The following is a 22,641-nucleotide window of genomic DNA, read 5'->3' as shown; positions in this document are numbered from 1 at the left end:
TTGATGTACTGTAGCAGTAGTTCAAACAGCCATAGTTACTATAGAGTAATTCCCCCAAGCAACACAATACAATATACATATGCCCCTCCAAGGCTAAAGCAAAAAGCCTCTGGTTTTATTGCATTATTTGTTAGGTTCTGTTATCATATCCATTGCTAGAGGAGGAGTGAAGGCAAATGCAAACTTCTGGTAAGTTCTTCAAGTATCTATTCCCCTGTCTCCACCATCTAACTCTCTAGGCTGTTGGCTGCCAAGCTGCAAAAGGAAGATTTGCTGTGTTAGATAAAACGCTAGTTTGATTTCAACCCCCATCTGTTTTTTGGTTTTGGTTGGTTGTGTCATCCCACTTTCCCCTTGTTTGTAGTAAAAGTAGCATGCTCACTGTGTGGTAAATCTCTTATGTCAGTCCTTACTCATTTTCTCTGATGGCTTGACCTGGGTTTGCCATCCTACGTGTTGGAGCAGAGATAGATAGCCAACTTCCAGGTGATTCTCTTGGCTTCACATCATCTTCCCCAGTTGCACATACCATGGTGAGCCTCAGGTGAAAACAGCTAAGAGCCTGTAGCTCTATTCTGTGAGAAAACTGCTGCAGTTTTCTGGGATATGCTCAATATATGTTCAAATAACACTTCCCCTTCCCCAGCCTTTTATTCTTTCTTGAACAGGGAAAACATAGTAGAGGCAATATATTGGTCTGCTGGCTTTTCTACTGCACATAAGCAGTCATGGTGTTCCTACAGTGCCAGGGCTTGTTTAGACCTATCATCTGATTGCTTGCGTTTCTTCTTTCAGGATGGCTTCCACCAGAAATTTTTGATACCAATGTAATCTGGAATCAATGGTGGCTAGACTTGTATTGATCCTTGTGAGAGATTTTGAACAGGTCATTTACTGCTCTGACACACTTGGTTTACTTCTCCTTTGTTCATCTGTATAGTGACAAAAGAGCTAATGATTAAATTGAGTTTGTTTTGGAGGTATCGACTTGCATCTTACCACTGGAACACCTTTCACTGGGACCATAGATACCAGCTGTAGATTTTCTGAGGGGCTGTGTGTAAATGCTGCAGTACAAGCACAGTGTGAAATTGAAGGTTTTTTGGTGGCCAGAAGCCTGATATGCTTTCATACCATCTCACCTCCTTCCCCGGAGAAGCATGGTAAATGATGTTTTCAGACCCAGGCTGCAGTGCAGTCTTTCTTTGGTTATAGTAATAGTGCCAGACAGCTTTTTCAATAATTGTCTGACCAGAGTTCAATTGGTAAACAAAGAGAGCAGAGACAGAGCACCAGGTTTGCTTTTCTCCATTTGGAAAGTCTTTTTTCAGATGTTTCTGCAGTTCTCAGTAAACACAGTATTTGCTGATTCAGGTTTGCTGAGAGCGGGCTACATTCAGTGCTGAGTTCCAGCTGCTTTGCAGTGCTCTGGCAATGCAAACCAGCTGCAGGTCTGGTTTAACTCAAGCCAGGTTCGGGGCTGGTTTGCATCACTGGAGCAGTGTAAAGTACCTAAAGCATGCCAGCTAATCTGGCCTGGTGGTGAACCGTTATAAATGACTTGTTTTTCTTCATGTTCTTTTCCTGTAACTTTATTTATAGTTAAAGCCTGTAGAAATTGAGTAGATTGTGTCACTAAGACAGATTTTTGTGTTCTAAAGTAAAGTCTATAAAATTAGAGTGGTTTTTTGTTGTTGTTGTTTTTTTGTGCCAGTACTTTTTCTTCTTGACTGAAATAAAATTATCAAATTACACGTTGCTCCTCTGCACTTCTCTGTTATGGATTTCTTTTAAGTTACACTAAAATAATGGTTGCCTGTTCTTATTATGAGGTGAAATAATGATTAGTCTGAGATCTGAAAGAGTAGGCTTTTAAAGTTTTATTTTGCAAAATGTGGGCTCAGCTTTTATTCTAAATGCAGTAATTTTTCTCTAGTTTACTGAGAATGTATGCAATATTTATGTCATTGTCAGTATTGTCTGTAATTTACTAATTGAGTCTGTTTCAGAGATTTTGAGAGAAAGTAAATCAGCCAACTATGTTTTTTCTTCTGTTTTTATTAAAATATATACCTGAAATTGTATTTACTTACCTTGGATAGCATGATGAGTGCCCAAAACATGCTACAACTATTGATCATTAATAATATTAATCCATATATAGTAATTTTTATTTTTCGTAATCCAGCTCTTCATTGAATGTTTTTAAACAGTATTATACAATAGAAGAATGACAGAAATGTCATTACAGCCACTTCAATTACTTCTTCAGAACTGAGAATATTTGCTTTTCACCTAGAAATATTTTTGTGTAAAGATTATGGAACGATCTATGTATATATTAAAAATATATATAAATTTATATATATAAATTTTTATATATAAATATAAAAAAAAAATCTTTCTGGACTTCACTCAGAAATTGTGTTCCTCTGATTAGCTGTATATTGGAAGAAAACATGACAGAATTTGCAAAGTTTTCCTAGACTTTGAGGCAAAACACCAAAGAATTAATTACTGCCTCATATTAATTAAGATAACAATGCAAAACCCTTCATTAGAAGCATAAGAAAAGTTCTTCCGTGGTCCTTGGAGAGAATATTATATGCAAGCCCTGTTGTGTGGGTTGCAAGGTGTCACTGGAATTTATATGCATTACTTGTCTAATTGCAGTAAATGTAGCATGTCCAGATAGGTTTAAAAGTTGGATGGCTGTTTGTTACTTGCTGGAAATCACTTGAAACCTTGCTACTCAGAGGCAGCTGTTCACAGGTCCTTCACCTCTCCCCAGAGATAGCTGGAAGACTCTGTTGTTGGACCCTGTCTTTTATGGCAGAAGCAGTAAACATGACAGGTTGTTTGGGAGCCATCTGTTTTAAAATGGTTGCTGCTTTGTATGCAGTAATGAACTTGAGATCAGTTTTCTGTCTGTCTTCATAGTAACAGCCTTGTTTGGTGTCACAACAGGTGGAAGTTGATGGGATGAAACTAAATGTGACCAGCGAGTGGAACCTGGCTTCACCCTTATTGTCTGTCACCATTGATGGCACTCAGAGGACTATACAGGTAAATTCACTGATGCTTTATTTACAAATAAATAACCAGAAGCTTTTGGGTATACAAATAATACTGATATATGGGGTCTAAACTAGCTGCATCATAAAAATTATGTGATGTTTTACAAATAATATAATCCTTCTACTTTGAATGCATCCAGAGCTGCAGTAGAGCAATCTTCTTTCAGATTTACTTTTCCAGAGTTCTGAATATCCTTCTTTCAAAGAGAAGTTGCTTATTTTAGGCAGAAATTTATTCAAGTTTCTAGGATCTCTTAATGATTGTGAAGATATGTAGTTTCTTAATAACTTAAGAAATAAAGAATGGATTATTGTAAAAAAGTCAAACCCAGCAAACCAACCAAACCCTGTGTGGGGTCCTACAATAAAATTATTCTTTTGCTCTTGTCTGGATCACATGATTTTTCCACTTTTGGGCCTTTGCATTTTGAAAGTCACAGGGCAGTGCATCTCCCATGTAAGGTGTTTTGGGTTTTCTTTGTGGGTTTTTTTACATGCTCTTATGAAATATGATTAGTTCCCTCATTTGAAAAGGAAAATGTAGAAAACATCCCAAACTTGTGTGGCTCTGAAAAGAAAGAACTAAAAAAGTTTAATGTAGTCATATATTCTTTCTTTCTGACCACTAATGTGTTTGAAACAAAGAGGTGTGCCTTTAGCTGCCTTGTAAATTTTCTGAAGATAATGCTAGTCAGGATTTGTACATTTGTTGACACATCATTTATTTATGAATATTTATTGATCCTGGTAATAGTAAAAGGAGAAAAAAAGAGAAAAACTGTTGAAGTTATTGAAGGTAAATCTATTTCCAATATATTTCTCAGTGGTCAGATTTCACAGTGAAACGTGTGAATTTATTTTTTCATTTTCACTCCTGGTAAATTACCCAACTGGAAATATTATTCTTGTTTTGACTAAATTTGAAAGACTGCAACTTGAGGATGAAAATTACTCTGTCTTTCAAGGTTTGACTGAGAGTGAAATTTTCATTGCGTGCCCAAGTAAATTCTGGACTGAAGTTTTGTAGATTTCTTGAAAGGTCAGTGCCAGCCTTAGGGCTTGTGTACATCTAAAATAATTTTCTATTTTAAAGTGTATTTCCATATTATAATACTGGTCCATTTTGTGATAGTTTATAAAGTGCATTCTTAATTTTGAATAGGAAAAAATACCGATGTATGAATATATACAGTCTGGCTAAGGGAAAAGCTTTGTATTTAGAATGGATAACCATATTCAGAAGGCCTCGTTGAAAATGATACAATAACTATGTGACTGAGCACAGAACGCAGAGTATAACTAATAGTAGGAAGGCCAGTTAACTAAAAATGTAATATTTGAACTGGCACAGAAAATTAGTTTCAAAATTAATGATGGTGAGATCTGAACATGCTTTCCTCTAGGAGCTGAGCAGCAGTAGTTACTTGCAATTCTCTATGACCAAACTGCATGAAATATAGCAGGGATAGCCACAGCAACAAGCAGTGAGCTGACTGCATGGTATCTATCAAACAGAATGTGGAATAAGCACATGTTGTTTCTCTCTCAGATTTTATCTATAAGTCTTTGCTTTTAGCAAAGAATCCAGTAGCTTGAAAAGTTATTAATCTTTTAGTGTATATATGTAAATTGATGGGAACCTTAAACTTGACCTCTGATATCCGCTCACTGAAATCTAAATTGGTTTTTTGGTTATGTATTTCTGTAGACTTGCCCCACTGCAAGAACCAAATTAGACAAGTGTATTCCTGTAGGTCAATTTGTCTCCAAAAGCAATTGACCCCAGAGTCTTGAAGTATCTTCTTTCAGCAAAACTCAGCCCTAGAGCCATTTAAGCAACATATATGATGAATCAAATAATTCCAGCTGTGCTTTATTAATTTTTAGCCAATCTAATTTCTGTTCATAGTTGGTTTCATTCTTCTAAATTTGCTCAACCCAATACAGTCTTTGTGAACATTACATTTCTTTGAAGGTTTGATTTATGCACCTTCAGCTTGATCCTGCAGTCTGGCCTCAATCCAGCAAAGCATTTAAGCGTAGAAACAGGAAAGAAATAATTTTAAAATGTTTTGGTTTAAAATGTATTTATGTAAATTATAGTCTAGACATTCAAATTGTCGCCTATCTGTCGCACATTTAAAAATAAGTAATTAAGCATAATCCTACATTTCCACTCCTCTGCTCAAGGTTCCGTGTGTATTAGAGCAAAGCAGAGCACCAGTTCTGCCACAGAGTATCATGAGTTTAAAAAACAGGTTTTCTAGGGCTGTTTCTAGAGTACGTGACCTGGGAGTGTGTCTGATGCCTGAGGAGAGGTATCTACCCTGGTCACAGTCTGTCTAGGGCATATCAGGGCACAACTAGGATGTGTGGCAGCCCCTCCCTCCTGCTTTTGTTTCCTTTTGCGAGGAAGCCCATCTGTGTGCAGCAGATGGGCCCTGCAGAGTGCCTGGCCGGGTCCCCAGATGATGGAGGGACCAGAACCCTGGGGTATACTGCAGGACTGTTTGGCTGCGGTATAAGGACTCAGAAATCTTTGTGCTGCTTTGGATTACTGTGAAATCCATAAGGTGCTGTGCAAAGTGATTAACTGATGAAAACTTGGGATCATTTGAGCAAGAGATTTCTGAGATGCAGTCTCCAGGGAGGAAGGTGTGAGCAGACCCCATAGCGATTCTTGACGCACACAGATTCCATCATGGTATTTTTGTTCTGGTTGCCTTTGGTAGTTCCTTGGCTGATCTGTTTCTTTTCCCCACTTATGAGTAGACTCTACCTCTCTTATTTGGGAAGGCTGAATGTAACGCATTGTCAAGCGTAGGATTTTGTTCCCCAAGCAAATGAAATTCGTGTGTGCAGAAATACTTTGCCAAAATGATTTTGCCTACCTGCTTCCAAAGATATTAGTGTCTCAGAATCTGACTTACACCTAGCTATTGTGAATTTGGAAACTGCCTTTACTAAAAAATCAGAGAAGTGACTGGGCAGGTATTCACAATATGTCTTCCTGAGGATTCAGATTTGAAAGGATTGGCTGTTATTTAATGGAAAATACATATTTAAAATAAATTAATGTATAAAACTTGATTCCAATATGATATAAACTTTCAGGCAATATTTAGAGTAAAAATAAACAAATACATGAGGTGCTTACTGATTTCTGTGAGGAGTTAGTGGAAAAAAGGAGATTGGTTGAGTTCTGGAAAAGAACCATAAGGACTCCGGGGGAAACCTGAAGGGAGAACGGTGGTTCAGAATGGTCACAACAGTTGGAAAAAGGCAGCAGGCATCTTTTGGGACAATGAGGGTATTTTTATTCCTCTATCTCTGCTCCCATGTACAAGTAAGCTGTATTGCATTGAGCCCTGTGTCTACAGAAGTCACTGGCTGTCACCGCTTCTCTTTACCTGTGAACATGAACTAGGGAGTGGATAAAAGGAGAGAAGGGAGCAATAAGTGGCCTTTTCCTTAGAGCTGAACATCTTTCTTTCCTTCATGTCAACCAGTGTCTAGAGGGACCTCAAGGTAAATCAATGAATCCATGAAGTCCAGCAGACAGACTTGAACCTAACTGCAAATCTGTTCTTACTACAGTCAGTTTACAAGTAGGTGCCTTCTACTGGGACACTGTGCAGGAAGATCAGGTATCTGCAGAGAGAGCAGGTTGCCCAAGAATAAAAACACATATAAGAGATCCTCAAACCGTCTTTGATTTGGTATTACTTATGTTTGGGCAAGTTCTCAAAAACACCTCACTGACCAGTCAAATTCTGAGGCTCCTCTGTGGCAACTCCACATGAACGAATTTTACAACTCCTTCATGCTTTTAAATGCTCTGCTTTCACTGATCCCATAATCAAGCACTCAACCCATCCTCGTGTACCATTTACTTGCAGACTGTTCCCTACAGCAAAAAGATTCTGAGCCAGAATCATAGAATGGTTTAAATTATTTGTCACCGTCTTTTGCCAACGCTGCTGTACCTCTTTGTCATATCATATGCACCCAGCCTTTCCACTGGCATGTTGCTGGCCTGCACTCGTTTCACAGCTCTGCTAGCCTGCTACAGTGAAACCTTCTACCCTCTAAACTTAGTGCAGCCATTCAGGCTGGAGACTGGAAAACTCTTGGTGGCTTTTGGTAGCGTCAGCAAAGCAGTTTTAGAATGGCACTGTGATGCCTTTTCTTTGTATTTCTCAGCTTTCAAAGGATTGGTCTCTGCTGAACTGAAGCTCTGTAGGATGTAGACAGAACTGAACTGAACAAGGTCCTGCACAGCTCAGTATTACTTTGACATTAGCCTTGATTTGAATAGGGAATATGGCTGCCTGATTTCCAGAGGTCCCTTCCAGCCTAACTGTTCTGTGACTTCGTTGAACATCCCAAACTCTATGGTAAAAAGGTCTTTATCAGTCACAGCAAGGTGTAATTAAGAGAGTAATGGAGTTATTAAACAAGAACATGATCCTGTAAAGCTGAAATCATCAGTTTCAAGCTTCAAGTGTTTTTATGAATGAAATACATGAAGATCTATCAGTGGGATTTTCTCTACTTACAGTGTAACAGGGAATTCAGTGATAGCATCACTTATTATTTTCTCATTTAATTTATTATTGCGTCAACAGTTGCAGCAGGAGGAGTGTATTCTACATCCTGGGATATGACAAATTCAAGTGCTTCTCTGATACCCTGTATCTTTTGATAATTATTATTTTGGTCTATAATAACAGAAAAATTGAAACGCCGTATGTTATAAAGCCTTTGTTCCTAGGAAATGTCTGTGTTCTGGGAAATGTCTGACAGGAGAACAAAGCCGATGCCCAAGTATTCATTTCCTTCAAAACTGTGGAGACCTTTTTCAAACATGTATAATTCTTTTTTAGAAAAAATTGCTTATATATATATCTCTTTATTATTGTTTTGAGATCTCAAAATAGTAATTTGTGGTAACGATATATTACATAGGTTTCAGGTTTAAAGTACCATTACTTCAGCACAGTCATTTTCTTAAACCCTGAAAATGATTTTGGAGAGCTTTAGCAAGCAGGGTACATGAAGACTGCTTAACGGTCCATTCTTTGGTGCTGTGTGATTACTGCACACGCTCCACTGTTGTCATTTACCTGTGACTTCAGAATTATTTTTGCTGGGTTTTATCTAGAAGAGGGACACAATGATTTGCAAACAGTGCCAGACATTTGGATATACAATACGCAAATAGCTATACTGTTGAGTAAAGAAAAGCCGGAGTGTGAGCCCAAGCACTGAATTCCTAATGGCTCATATTGATTAATTGGTAGCTCACTCCCTGGCTTTTTTTCAGCCTATTCCACTTATAGCTGACCTAGACAAATCTGGTACAGATTTATGCCATGCTATACAGACCTAAGCAGTGGGACTGAGGTATCTATTGCCATTTGGCTTTGGGACCAGGCATCAGTCCATGGCCCTCACTTATTTGCGGTATAGAAACATAGGCTGCTGCTGTTTTCCTGTTTACTCATTCAGCTACAGTCATCTGAGGAAACAGGAGGTCAGCCTTGAAACTCCGCAAATGGTAAGTGGATCTGATAGAGAGAAACTGATCATCGTTTCCTCACTTGACACTCTCTTAGCATTTGAGACAAGTGCAAACAAGCTCTCAAATATCCCAGGTAAAAGACAAATACAGAAGCCTGTGACATAGTTGCTCTGTTTCAGGCTTTTAAAGTTTTTTGGAAAGTGTTAGTACCTGCTGGTCAGGGCACTGTTACTGTTGTTACTTTTCTCCCTGCAGTTGCACAAAGAGAATGATTGATTTTAGCAAGTTGCTTATTATGGCCTTATCATTGTCTAATAATTGCTGTGGCAGTGTCCTTTAGCTTCTTTTGAATTCCTTCTAGTGCCTCTATTGGAAGAGAGTATGAGCAGTTGATCCCTGCCCACTGTGTCCAGGCTGCTTGTGTCCTCATCCTTACTTGGTTGCCTCTTTCCAGTGATGCAGAGTTGTTCCTTGCACGGAAGCCTGGTTTTATGTCTCTGTTGCTCTCTGAACATCTTCCAGTTCTGTGTCTCCTTTCTGAGCTGTGGGAATCAGAACTGTGGTCAGTGGGCAAAGCCCAGACTTCTACCATTATTTAATAGTGTTCACTGATTTGTAACCTGTTCTCATTACTGATTTCAAATACTTCCTTTTGCTTTTTTAACCAAAACCAAGCATGGAGCTGATGTTCTTATTGAATTATCACTTCTGGATGGCAAAGGAAAAATAAACTCTTGGCAAGGAGGTATTGCCAGGAAACTTTGAAGCTGTACAGTGTTCTAGAGCACAGGCATTGTGATGTCCTGGTGTCAGGACAACAATGTAGCTGTTCTTGTGTGTAGAGATGGATCCCTCTAAAAGGATGAGACACAGAAGCAGAGAAGAGATTCTGAAATTTCATCAGCATGCACAATTCATGCTTGCCAAGACGTGAGTGAGCTGCTTTAGATCATTATTACATAGCTCTGCCTGTTGAGTTTGTGAACAATTCTGTACAAGAAAATTTGTAATTCTACCACTTAGGTTTTATTGCTTTATCATGAGTGATCTAAGGAAGGACTGAGACTTCCTTTACTTCCAAAGGTTGTAGGGAAAGGGAAGGTGTGTAAAAGCCAGCCCTTTTGGTGCTGCTTGCTGTAATTGTCAATGATGCATATTAAAACAAATGTTACTATTATGGCTTCATTGACATGAGTGTTTGCCAAAATTGTTAAAATTATTACTTTTTAAAAGGAGCCCTGTATATTCTTAAAGCCTATGCAGCAGCGTATGGCCAGCTCCTGAGTCATGAAGCCTTTAAAAATACCATAATATCCTTTACTGTCATACCAGAGTAAAGTAGACAATAATAATAATTGCTTAAATAGCAAGTTCCTGAATCTTACAAGTGATCTACAATTTGTGTGGAATCAGTTTAACTGAAGGCTGTCTCTGCACTCTTGTCCATGGTTTGCATGGAGAATGTGTGAAGGGAAGGGGAAAATTCAAGGAAATAAAAGATCATGAAATGGCAGATCACTGCTGCCTTTATTTTTTTTATTATTGCTCAGCAGAAGCAAAAAGCACACCCCCCCTTATCGATTCTTTCATGAAAATGGAATTACTTTTTCATCTGAGGAGGAAATGAGTGATCAATTACTGTGCCAAATCAATCCTGCTGGAATTTACTGTCCACTTTTCAGAGTGAGGTCTCCTACAGTAAAGCTCTATCTATGAGCAACAAACTTTTCTCTTTCTTTCACCCAATGGGATTAGTTATATCCTGTTCTACTCAAGAGACTAATCAAATAATATTAGTTGATTAGTCAAAAATGTCATATTTTTTTCCAAAGGAGCTATAAATTTTAATGACAAACAATATATGAGTAACTATAAGGATTCTTTCTGTGTCCAAAGACCAAAGCATTGTGTTCAGTTGATGACAGACACTGTAGTTTTATGATATCTAAACCTTGAAAGACAAGGAATGGTTCCCTTGAACATGGTAACACATTCAGAAGAAAGAGGAAGGGGAATCAAAGAGTGAGAAAGGACTATTGATCCTGCTCAGAATCTGACTGAGGGCAGTCATAAACATTATCAGATCTGGACTCACATGGCAATGCATTATCTACACACTGTCCCCTTATAAGAGCAAAGCACATTACAGTGGAAAAGTTTCTAAAACTTTTGGTCATTTTGTGATTTAATGTAATAACACCAAAAATTTAGAAGTTCACAGGAAGACTCAACTCTTCATTACTGTAAATAATTGTAAATAGCTGGAAATGTTGGGCTGGAGTAAATGTCCTTTGGCTTCATTCTTTGCTAACACCAAATAAACAGTCTTTCCTGTTTTGGTTTTTATGGTTGGGGGTTTTTCGTTTGTTTGTTTGAAGGCCTCTCATCTACTGCTTTATAATATCTACCTCAGAGGGTTAAAGGAGCATGTGGCCATGCTTGGAAGATGCTCTAAGTATATGTAATAATAATATTGCAGTGATATTAATATTAAAAGATTGCATGTCTAGAGCTTGTCAAAAAGAAGTAATGACTGACATTAACGTTGGGTATCACCTAAGGAAATATTGGGAAGGATCTGGGTTTCCATTCTGCTTATGGGAGAACAGGAATTCCTAAGCCATTGTCCTGGGTTCATCAGTAGCAGTGATTTTTCTCCTTCTTAGTAGCTGGTGCAGTGCTGTGGTTTTGACTCTCAGCCTGGGAACAGCGCTGATAAAGCCGATGTTTTTAGTTGCTGGTCAGAATGTTTACTCTAACCAAGGACTTTGTGAGTCTCATGCTCTGCCAGGGAGGAGGGGAAGCTGGGAGGAAGCAAAGACAGGACACCTGACCCAAACTAGCCAAAGAGGTATTCCATACCACAGCACGTCATGCCCACTATATAAACTGGGGGGCAGTTACCCTGAAGGGCTGGTTCACTGCTTGGGTTGGGCTGGGTATTGGTCGGCGGGTGGTGAGCAGTTGTATTCTCTTCCCTTGTTATTTCCCTTATCATTATTATTATTGGTGGTAGCAGCAGTGATTTGTGTTATACCTTAGTTACTGGACTGCTCTTATCTCAACCCATGGGAGTTATATTCTTTCGATTCTCCTTCCCATCCCTCTGGGAGCAGTGGGAGGAAGCGGGGAGAGTGAGCGAGTGGCTGCGTGGTTCTGGGTTGTTGGCTGGGCCTAAACCATGGCAGCCATCCACTGTAATTAAATCCCAGGCATTAAGAGAACAGTTCTTTTAAAAGTAGTAATATGGAGCCTCAGCCTCTTGGAAACTGCACCTGCACCTTTATGTGGATTGATGCCCTGTAACCCTGTAGGTCTGTATTTGTACTGTTTGGGAATTTAGTCTCTGGAAAAGGACTGAGGTAGCTTTCAGCAGGTGCTGGGGGAGGCCAGTATCTCAAGCATCCTGGCAGGATTCCTTTTAAAGGGAAAGATTACTTCAGCAAAGTACCATTTATGCCAGTCTTAGACATCTGTCACATGTCAGAATGCTTCATATGCAGCAGGACTTGATCATCTCCTTCCCCACTGGGTGACTGCTGCCCTTGTAAGAACCTGGAAAATGTGGATGTGCCCTAAGGAAGAATAGCTAACTGAGGCTTCATTTACAGTAAAGTGTGATCTAAACCTGATAATGGCTAAGGATGGAGCAGCACATAAAATGGAGTGAAGTTTCCATCTGTAGTTTAATACACTAAGGGGAGGAAATGGTGGCACCACCAGTGGAGAGCACTAAATCATGACAGAAGTAGAGTGATCCCAGGTGGGAAGGGTTGTGAGGGTGCACAAGTACACATAGTGCCAAATAGACAGTTTCCAACATACAAAAAAAGCTTGGTCACATTGCTAGTCTGGGGTTATGTCCCTAAACTGATATTTTGAGCCATGGAAAGGGAGTGCAGAAATGAAGTTCTCCTTTTTGCAAAGGTCCTAGGAGGAGAAGGAAAAGGAGGCTAATAAAGCCAAAACATTCCTCGCGTTTTGGCAAAAAGACAACATCTTGGTTTCACAGCCTCTTCTGCAGTTTTCTCTCTGACCCAACCAGGGGACTCCAAAGATAGGAATGCCATAGGTGGAGGATGGAGCTTTCCAGATGTCCAAGAAACTGCACGCACACAAAATCTCGTAGATGAGGTACTAGCAAGTGTATCTGCTATAACTTCACAAGAGAAAATACTGTGTTTTTTCCTCCACTTTCTTTATGATGGGATTTTGGGTTTGGTTTTATTTATTTTTTAATTAAGCCTGTTGGGGGATGATTCTGGCCTGTATCTTACTAGGTTGAATTTCAAGAATGCATAAATACTGGCCAAAAAGTGGATAGCATTCTCTACTTGAAATTCATGGCATAAGATGTTCAGAATTTCTGGTAGTGAGCAGTTGAAACATAGCAATAGGGGCCGCAAGGACTTCTGTGTTCTGAAAAACAGCACTATGCTGGGAAACCACTCAGTGTTTCAGTCAAAATTTTATCTGGACTGTATCTATAGGCTTTATTTATTTATTATTATTTTTTATCCTGTATAACCTGATACGTGCAGTACGGTTGCTAATAAAGTCACGCCAGGGCTTGAAAAAGCTGCAAAAAACATTGGCCAAGTGACAGTCTGTACATTTGCTGTGATAAATGGTCTCCAGCTTTACTTTCAACAAATAAAGGTGCTCTATACTAGTTCAAGATAAATGTGTTTGAGAAACTTATATATGATTTTCTTTACCAGTTCATATTCACTTTGACTTGACACATTACTTTTTCATTTGTAAGCAAAGCAAAAAACCTGCTTTTGGTCTGTTGGAGTTTCTTTGTTTTGAGAGCATTCCTTCCCTGCAGCTGCTTCCCTCCAGTAGCTTGAAGAATACAAAATACCAGAAGATTTGTGGGAAATACTCTGAGATCTTTTTGTCTAATAATGTCTATGTCACTTTAGAATCTCTTTCAATTATATGTATTGTATGTTTGGCTGAGCTTCTTTATCCTTCTTCACCTAAAGGTTGTTATCATTTTTTTTATCTACAAGTGCTCATCCACTGCAGGCTTAATGCAAAGCTGATTGTAACCTTACTGCATCTTATGATGAATAGATCATTGATACCCAACTAAGTGGAAATAATTTTCTATGGCAAAGCAAAAGAATTTAAAGTCATATCACACTAACCTCTGGTAATTTACTGGGATTTACAGATTAAAATGATTATTTGTGAAATGACTGTGGTATAGCATGCACTTAAGATGGAGGAAAATGAAACACATTTTATATGATTGTATACCCTTGTCTGTTTTTACATGCATGCATAAGCATTTTGTTTGCATATACATAGCATATGCAGTATAAGATACTGTAACCTGTGTAAAAATACGTATAATATTTATGTAACAGTGACACCCATTTGAGAGCTTTGAGACTGCAGATGGATTTTTTGAAGTTGTGATTATTTTTTTTTCCAGATTTGATTTAGCTTGTTACTTTCTCATGAGGGAAAAAAATATACTTCTAACTCATATTGTGCTAATTAAGTTAGTCTGAAGCTCTATCAGTTGAATCAACCAGAAGAGCATCAGATGTATCTGAGATTGTGTAACTGATGTGAACAATGTAATTTTTCTGAACTGGCAGGTAAACATGCAGTGATGTTTTGTCTTTGTTCCAGTGGTAGATTTCCTTTGCTTTTCAGTGTAAACCTCCCAGTAAATAATTTGTAATTTATTAGGAAAACAATGACAATGCATATAATTAGCTGTTCTCTTTTGTTACTTCTATTTGATTACTTTCCTGCTATCACATGCAATATGAAACCATCTATTATGAGGTATAGAATATGGAAATATCTAAATTTACAAGAGAAACTGGAGACTGGGCCTTTTTCTAAACAGGTGGAAAATAAAAAAAATAATTGTTAGCCGTGTCCTTTCATTTTCTTGAAAACATCAATTACATTTACAAATCCCAGAAACAGAAGCCCACCAGTGGAACAGAAATAACTCCTTTCAATATGCTTCAAAAAATCTAATCACATCTAACAGCTGAAATTTATTTACAACTGTAATTTGAAACATTAATTATGATAATGTGCTGACTTCTTTTGTAACATGGTTCTCAAAAGCCTGGCGGTTCTCTTTTTGGTCTTGATGTAACATATGTTTTGTGACTTAGAGAATTTCTCTGCCTTTCTTTCTTGATGTTTTTTTGAAATATACCCAGAAGGGAAATTTCTTTTTCTCCTCTGTTTGTTCACTATTTTCCTCACCTTCCCCATTATTATTTTTTTTCCCCTCAAGAGTGGCTGTTAATTCAAGAAATGGATTTTAGTGCTTATACTGACTCTTAATGCTATCGAAAACTAAAAGTAATGTTTTGTATTTTGGACAGGGCAAACAGTAGCAGTAAGGATTTACTAGACAGTGATACCAGTGCACTTCAACAGTGTCAGAGAAGGCTGCTTATGTCTTTGTCTTGTCTTGATACTGTGGCTTTTGGAGGTACCTTCTTGATTTAGATGTGTGTTTGGCTTTATTAAGTTGGTTATTTAATTTTTTTAAGGGGCTTGGTTATTGCTGTGCTAGCTTGTTTAGTTGTAAAGAATCTGTGTGAAGAGGTACTTTAATGATTTCATTTTCAGTTGTGAAAAATAAGTCAGGTTGTCAAGATACCTGGCTTTACTTTGAAAGCCTTTAAAGAAAATTACAAAAGGGCTCTTTTTCTGTTTTGTTTTGGTTTGCTTTTTAGGTTGTGTTTTTCTGTGTGATGGGGAGATTAGCCAAAAAAATGGAATTTTTATTAGGACATGAAAAGGTCTCTAATGACCCTTGAAAGCGGACAAAAGGGTAGCACAATAAGTGACAGAACTCTAACAAGGGTGGAGGGCATTCCAGGAAAAAAAGAAATTAAATCCTTTAATTTTTTTCAGCTTGCCATTTTCTGACAGCTTATCAAGTGGTTGGGACTTGTTTGTTTTGGCATGAGGTTCATTCATTGTAGGCAGCCGGTACTTTGTTCTTCTTTGTGGTTTCCAAAACCTGATTGTGTTTATCCTAGACTGTGGGAAAAGTGTATATTCCTGTTTCCTTCATAAAAGTAAACGTCAGGTTTTGTATGAAATTTTATTTCCCATATTTTCCATTCCGTTAATCATTATTGTTGAAATATGTCAGGCTTTGGCACATCATCCTTTGTTTTCATATGATTGTACAGATTGCAGTGTCAGTGTGTGACCTGTTAAGTCAAAAAATAAGCATGTTTGGGCTGTAGTAATTATTACTTCATAAAGTGTAGCTGAGGAACCTGCACCATTATTGAAAAGAGACCAGGATTTAATTTATTGCTATTAAAATTATTTTGGAAGATAGCTAGCTATTGTTGTATAGCACTTTCTCACTTAGTCTAAACAAGACAAGGCTAAAGGGAGCTGTGATAATGGCTCTTCACATACCTGTAGGTAGCTGTAAAAAGAGAGGGAATAATTTGTGTTTCCTGTCTGTGATGAAGAAGAAAATTCATGTGCTGCAGTTGCAGTAAGGGTTATTTAATTCAAATATTAGGAAAAAAACTTCCTAATGATAAAGATGCTGAACACTGGGATAAAATGCTTAGGGAGACTGTGAAGTCTCTGCTACTGAAGGATTTTAAGAATGGGTTAGACACACATTGTTTGGGAGTGACACAGGTGTGTTTCGATTCTGCCAGGGATACTAGACTGCAAGATCTCTCTAGATGACTTGCAGCCCTGTTCCTAGGATTTGTTGTCTTTAAAATGCTGAAGATCACTGTGCAGCTCTTTGTTTGCAATTTATGCTCACTTTTCAAATCTCTGCTTTTCTACTGATATGTACATTGTGTAAGTATTAGGGCTGTGTATAGACCCTGATTTTGGGTCTATATGTGCTGTAATTTAATAGCAGGAAGAAAAAGGGAGAAAAAACTCCTCATGTTGAAGGAGGAGATGATTCACAAGAAGAAAGAATTCTTTGTGTTTTGTGTATTTAGATGATGGATAATACAGTGTTAAATCAATAACATACTTTCTTTTGCATTGTTCTGTGGCTTACTGACAATGTAATATTTGAAGACTGTTTAATAACTTCAATCAACTCCTGAACCACAGTAGGTGACCAGACATTTCATAAGGTCATTTTTTTTCTGTTTTCAAAGTAGCATCATTGGAGGTTTGCATTTTAAAAAGAGATTAAAATGTCTCTCATTAGGAGAGAATGAAGATAATACTAAATGTGAGTAACAGGAATACAGAACACCTTTAGAGACGGCAGAAGCCTCATTAGTCATGACATTCATCTTTCTGCAAGCCCAAGGTTGTTCTGTGTTGTACTTGGCCATATTTGTTTTCATTGTTCTTCAAAATTAAATTTTATTGAGTTGACTGAAACAAAACCAAAATCTGAGCTGATGCGGGAATTAAACTTCTAGTACTGAAACTGTTGAAGGAAATGGTTTTATTTTATCTGTTTTATATGTAGATTTGTGTACTCAGCTTTGATTACAGTGGTGTGACGCACAGAAAACTGAATGGTTTCAAATTCTGGAGACATTTTAATCACTTTTTATATCTGTTTTTTTTTTTTTTTCAGCGGCTTTCTCGGAATGCTGCTGGAGATACAAGCATTCAGTTTCTAGGCACAGTGGTAAGTATGTATAACTGTTAAGAGTTACAGTGGTAGAAAAGTATAATGTAAACAGAAAATTGATAAATTACACTAGTGCATGTTTATGCTTCTCTTGTGAGGGTTAGTATTATGTGTAAATATTCTGAGCTTAACAGGTGAATTTAGGCAAATTCCTGAAGCAAACTTCCAAGGCACAGTGCACAGTGTCTGCATTCCACATTTCAGTTGATTCAAGTCTGCCTCTGTTTCATTTTCAAGGGATTTAAGAGTAACTGGTTGTAGACTTGTAAGCTTATTGAAGCACACTCAGGTTTGATCCACATGAGGATCAAACCCACTCTTCCCCACCACCTCAACTTTGTGATCGCTGTTACTTCACCGTAACATGTACTCTTACATCTCAGAGGTGAGTCAGTGACTGTTTCATGAAAACACTGTTTGGTAATGCAAAGCATTCAATCCTTTTCTGTCTCTAACCAAATGTGGTAGCTCTGTAGTTCCCGAGATTTTATTTGCTGGAGAGAAATATGCCTGAAATTCTAATCAGATTTTATACCATTAGAGAGAATTTACTCAATAAAGTTGATTTTTTTTTTTTCATCAGATATTATTTGGATCGGCTATATACAATACAAAAGCTACTTTTGTTAGGTGACGAGTGCTTATAAACATATATATGATTGATGGCAGCTTCCAATTCCATGATTTGCATGATTAAAATGTATTCATTGATAATGAATTTTTCCAAGTTCCTGGAAAAATTAATTATCAATGCACCTAAAACAGTTCTGAAAAGGAATTGAAGTATCCTAAAGTAAGTTGTCCTGATTGCTGCAGTGACATTAACAGTGAAAAGCCTAGGACTGAAACATTTCCTTTAGAATTTAGTCCTAACATCTCTGCACACTATATGTTTAGGACAAAAGTAGATTAACATTTTATATTGATAATGCTTTCATTCTACTTGTGATTAGTTCTTCTGCAAGTCCTATAATGCCATTTTTTGGGAGGTATAGCTCGGTAAAAGCAAACTCAAAAAGAATACCTGAGACTTGTGTTTTGTCTTTTAGAAGTGAAAGGTGCCCCTAATATTTTTTGTTTCTATGTCTCTATGTAAGCATATACCTATGTTTGTCTTACTCAATATCAAGCAAAGCAGCAGTTACAAAGAAGACATAAACCAAAAATTTTGTTCCGCACTATTGTATTTGTAATGATGCTTCAGCTCTGGAGTTGCATCCTGCATATAGCAAGATTGCTGCTAGCTGGCTGATCTATTAGTCTTTGTGTGTGAAGAAAATAATTAAGTAGATAGGATATAAGCACAAATGCAACTTGATTATACTGAAAAGATTTTAATCGATCTCCTGTAAATGGGTGCTGTAGCAGAGAAAATTCTGACTGTGTATTTAGTGACATGAAAAATTAAATTTGTTAAGTTAGATGTGGAAACATTTCATATTCATGTTAGAAGTGCCCTGGAGTCTCACCTAGACTAGAACTTTTTCCTGGGCCTTGTGCAACAGTAAAAGAAGACAAAAGAGGGTACAGTATTGATGTGCTTTTAGCTTTAAAAAAATGATGATGAAACAGCTAATGGATTGTAATATATATCAGATCTCACTGACTAGCTCATGTGTGTTTATTGCTTCCTGGTTATTTTGGGAAATCAAGTATGTGATTACAACTGATAATCCTCAAGAGGACTAAACAGAAAAGCCTCTAGTACTCTATCCATGATTTTTTATTTAATAGAAATTATGCATATGTCTTGCTAACTACAGTAAGCAGGGTAGAGAAACAGTAATGAAGTCTGCTTCCCAGGGTTTGCTTCGATACCAGTTTTTCCATAGAATCCAACCCAGAGTCTGCACCTGTGTTCCTAACAGATCCTCTAGCCTACTGTCTTTCTCCTTTCCTGTAAGTTCCTTTATTTAATTTGTCTTTCCCTCCTTTAACTCATCTGATTTCAACTAAATACACTAAGTTTAGGTAATGAAGGTGAGGGAACGATGGGTTTTCTTTACAATGCCTACATGTATAGATACGCAGTCTGTATGTGTGTACTTGTGTGTGTACACATACACAGATGTAGATGTTCAAAGAGATTTAATAAAATTATCTTAATGAAGGTCCTAAAAATACATTTTGGGCTCACTGTTACATCTCTTACTAAATGTTTGCTAACACAGAAGTGCAGTCAAGATAATAAATATGTGTTTGGAAGGAATATTTGGCAGCAAGAAACTCTTTACTGCTCATCATTATTATAATGTATTGTTATCAGTGTAATAAACAGCTCTTGAAATTATTACTCTACTCTTTTTTTCCATAGTAGAAAATGTTAGGGATAGCTTTGAGCATTCTGTGTTACTTTTGATGGGGGCAAAAGTTGGTGGCACGTCAGTGGTGGCAGGCAGTGCGGTGCTACTGAGTATGGACACTGCTGACCTGTCCATCAGAACTTATTTTTAGAACCAGCTGATCAGGAGCAAACAGCTCCCTGGCTTGTCAGGAGGGCATCAGCTTCGATAAATGGCTTCACTTGATTTTTTGACATTGGATGGTAGAAACAATTCTGCTACTGGTTTTGATAAAACACAAGCACTTGCTCCAGGAAGCCAGCTGACACTCTGAGGAGAAGTGAAAGGTATACTGGCTGTTAGAAACCTCCTTGCTGTCCCAGTTAGATAGGTGAAGGACAGAAAAAACTACACTGCAGCAGCAGGACAACAGTTTAGTATGATTTTTGCTGTATAGCATATGGTAAATATGTGGAGGGTAAGACAAATGTTTCTTTTAATAACATATTTCTGTTATTTTAGAGAAGAGGAAAAATCACATAGCTTTCCCTAGTAGAATCAAAGCTTTGAATGTACATTTGTTAGCATCATTTGGAGGTTTACATAGATTTGTAATATTTTTGTTTCTGATCACGAGTAGAAATTCTTTCCTACTTGAGCATTTCTCTTCAAATTGTAGTGGCATTAGATAGCTTGTTTTCTCTAATTTGTTTCTTAGTAGTGGGTTTTGAGTCTCAGATTTGATATAGGACTCATTCTATTAGAGGATGTGCGAGGATGCTTCTTCCTGAGGGGCAAGCAACTTTTCGCTGTAAGAAATAGTTGTTGAATAGGAAACTACTCTGATTTGGTTTAGTCTTCTTGGGATGATAAAATTTTCAGTCTGGATTAAATTATTTCAGAACATATCATGAGTTATAGCTGTAATTGAAATTTTACATGAATTTTTACTTATTTTTCCCGTGTGATGAACATGACTAGATATCCTCTGCTGATGGAGTCTTGCTATTCTGCCAGTTTATGCTAGAATTATTCTTATAGTGTATTTATTAATAGCATTACTGTAACACCAAGGAATCTTACTGCGCTGTATCTTGTACAAAGAAAAAGAAAACAAGAGAATACATGCTTCAGGTTAATGTTCAAAGCTGTGCCCAAAAGCAAGAGTACTAGGCAACAAGGAGGCAGTCATTTATGGGTTGTCTCCTGTGTGTAGGCAGGTCACAGAAGTAGGTTGGTAACAAATGCAGAATCACAGAATCATGTAGATTGGAAAAGACGGTTAAGATCATCGAGCCCAACTGTTAACCAAGCATTCCAAAGTCCACCACTAAGCCATGTCCCTAAGTACCACATCTACACATCTTTTAAATACCTCCAGGGATGGTGATTCAACCACTTCCCTGGGCAGCCTGCTTCAATGATTGACAATCGTTTCGGTGAAGAAATTTTTCCTAATATCCAATCTAAACCTCCCCTTGCCCAACTTGAGGCCATTTCCTCTTGTCCCATTGCTGGTTACTTTGGAGAAGAGACCAACACCTACTTCACTACACCCTCCTTTCAGGCAGTTGTAGAGAGCAAGAAGGTTTCCCCTGAGCCTCCTGCAGGCTAAACAATCCCAGTTCCCTCAACTGCTTCCTCACAGGGCTTGTTTGCTAGACATAAAGATCTATACAAAATAAAAACATTAAGATCTGTAGAAAAATACAAAGGTCTATACACAGAGTTTCTGCTTCTGCCTCTGTGGTTCAGAAGCCTGTATATTTGAGTAGTCTTTTCAAAGGACCAAAGTCCATCCTTCATTCCTCTTTCTAGTTTTCTGTCGTGTCTCTTGTCTCTTTGCTCCACCTTCTGTTCTTTTACATGAGAGGAATGTTTTCTGTTGCCCACCAGTAGCCCAAATTTGCTGGTCATTCGCGCCTCTGTCAGATGGACTTCAGCAATAAAATACATCTGGGCAGGCAGCCTTTAACCCTAAGAAAGCTGGATAGAGAACTACAATTTATTAAGGAAGCACTAAACTTATTTTAGACTCTGTGTAGAATTTTGAATAAAGAAATCTATATGTTCAGATAGTGAGTAGCCTATCTCCATCACAGCCATAACAGCTTTGGCCTGCAGGCTGTGATTGACAGCAAAGTTCTGCTGGCCCAGTGGAACACTTTCCTCTAAATAGATAGTCCCAGATAGTGAAGAGCCCCCAGCCACAGTGGAAAAATCTCGCTATCATCTTCTCATCATTCATGCTATTTCTTTGATCATCTGTTCTCATCAGAGCATTGATAGAGAGAAAAACACTTCTTTCCTCTGGGGAAGGATGAAAGAACATAGATGTGACAGATGTTAGTCATGTTGCTTGGTATATTACTTGACAATGTTCCTTCAATGGTGAACACAATTTAGGAACCCACGTGGAGCAGAGTGGAATTGCTCTGGCCTAGAAATAAAGCCATCTTTAGGTGCTTCTGAGTTTCCTAATACTCTTTTCTTGGTTCAGACTTCTTACTGCAGGTCTTTCAATTGCTTCACTCTTATCCCTGATGAAGTGCTTTTTGCCACCTTTGATTTACAAAATGTTTGAAGTGCTACTGTGGATGCTTATGCTCTTTATTAGCTTGTTAATGCTGTGCTTGCTGTTCTTCAGCCTTTTTGCAGACCCATTTAATAGTCCAGAGACCCACTGCTGCAACCAGATCTGGAAGCTCCAGGTTGAGAACACTGGATATAGGAAAACTAGTCCCTTGTCAAGCCCTAGCAGTGCTTTTTATCGTAGTTGGCTTATGTTCTAGTAGTTATTGTTCAATGACTTTTTGATTCTTCTTTAGGTACTTCCAGATAGATTGGTGAAAAGATGTTTCATGCTCATTCAGGGTTATCAGTTCTGTGTGTTGTTCTTGATGTTTTTCAGAAATGGAGAGCTTTATCTAGAGGCACTCCTCAAAATCGTTGCCTTTGCTTCTGGCTTATTGCATATTCATAATTTATGTATCTAAGGTTATCCTAGGAGCTATAGGTCAGTATAGTGACTTCTCACTGCTGATTCTCCTTTCCACTCCTTCCTGCCATGACCTTTATGCTTTTGCTTCAACAGCAAACTTCCAATTTTCTTTCTCATTA

At 37.9% G+C, this 22,641-nt stretch overlaps 1 protein-coding gene across 1 annotated transcript in view; it reads left to right on the top strand.

The window, feature by feature from the left end:
• Nucleotides 1–22,641, top strand: part of PCCA (propionyl-CoA carboxylase subunit alpha) — a gene marked incomplete at both ends in the record, with an annotated part of 276,300 nt that overhangs the window by 200,126 nt on the left and 53,533 nt on the right. The window contains 2 exons of the mRNA XM_080612857.1: nt 2,968–3,066; nt 17,183–17,236. Coding sequence (XP_080468983.1) covers nt 2,968–3,066; nt 17,183–17,236 — 153 coding nt within the window. The remainder of the gene's footprint in view (nt 1–2,967; nt 3,067–17,182; nt 17,237–22,641) is intronic.

Source organism: Psittacula echo (assembly GCF_963264785.1).
Source record: "Psittacula echo genome assembly, chromosome: 3".
NCBI lineage: Eukaryota > Metazoa > Chordata > Aves > Psittaciformes > Psittacidae > Psittacula > Psittacula echo.
This window is presented reverse-complemented; position numbering and strand designations above follow the sequence as displayed.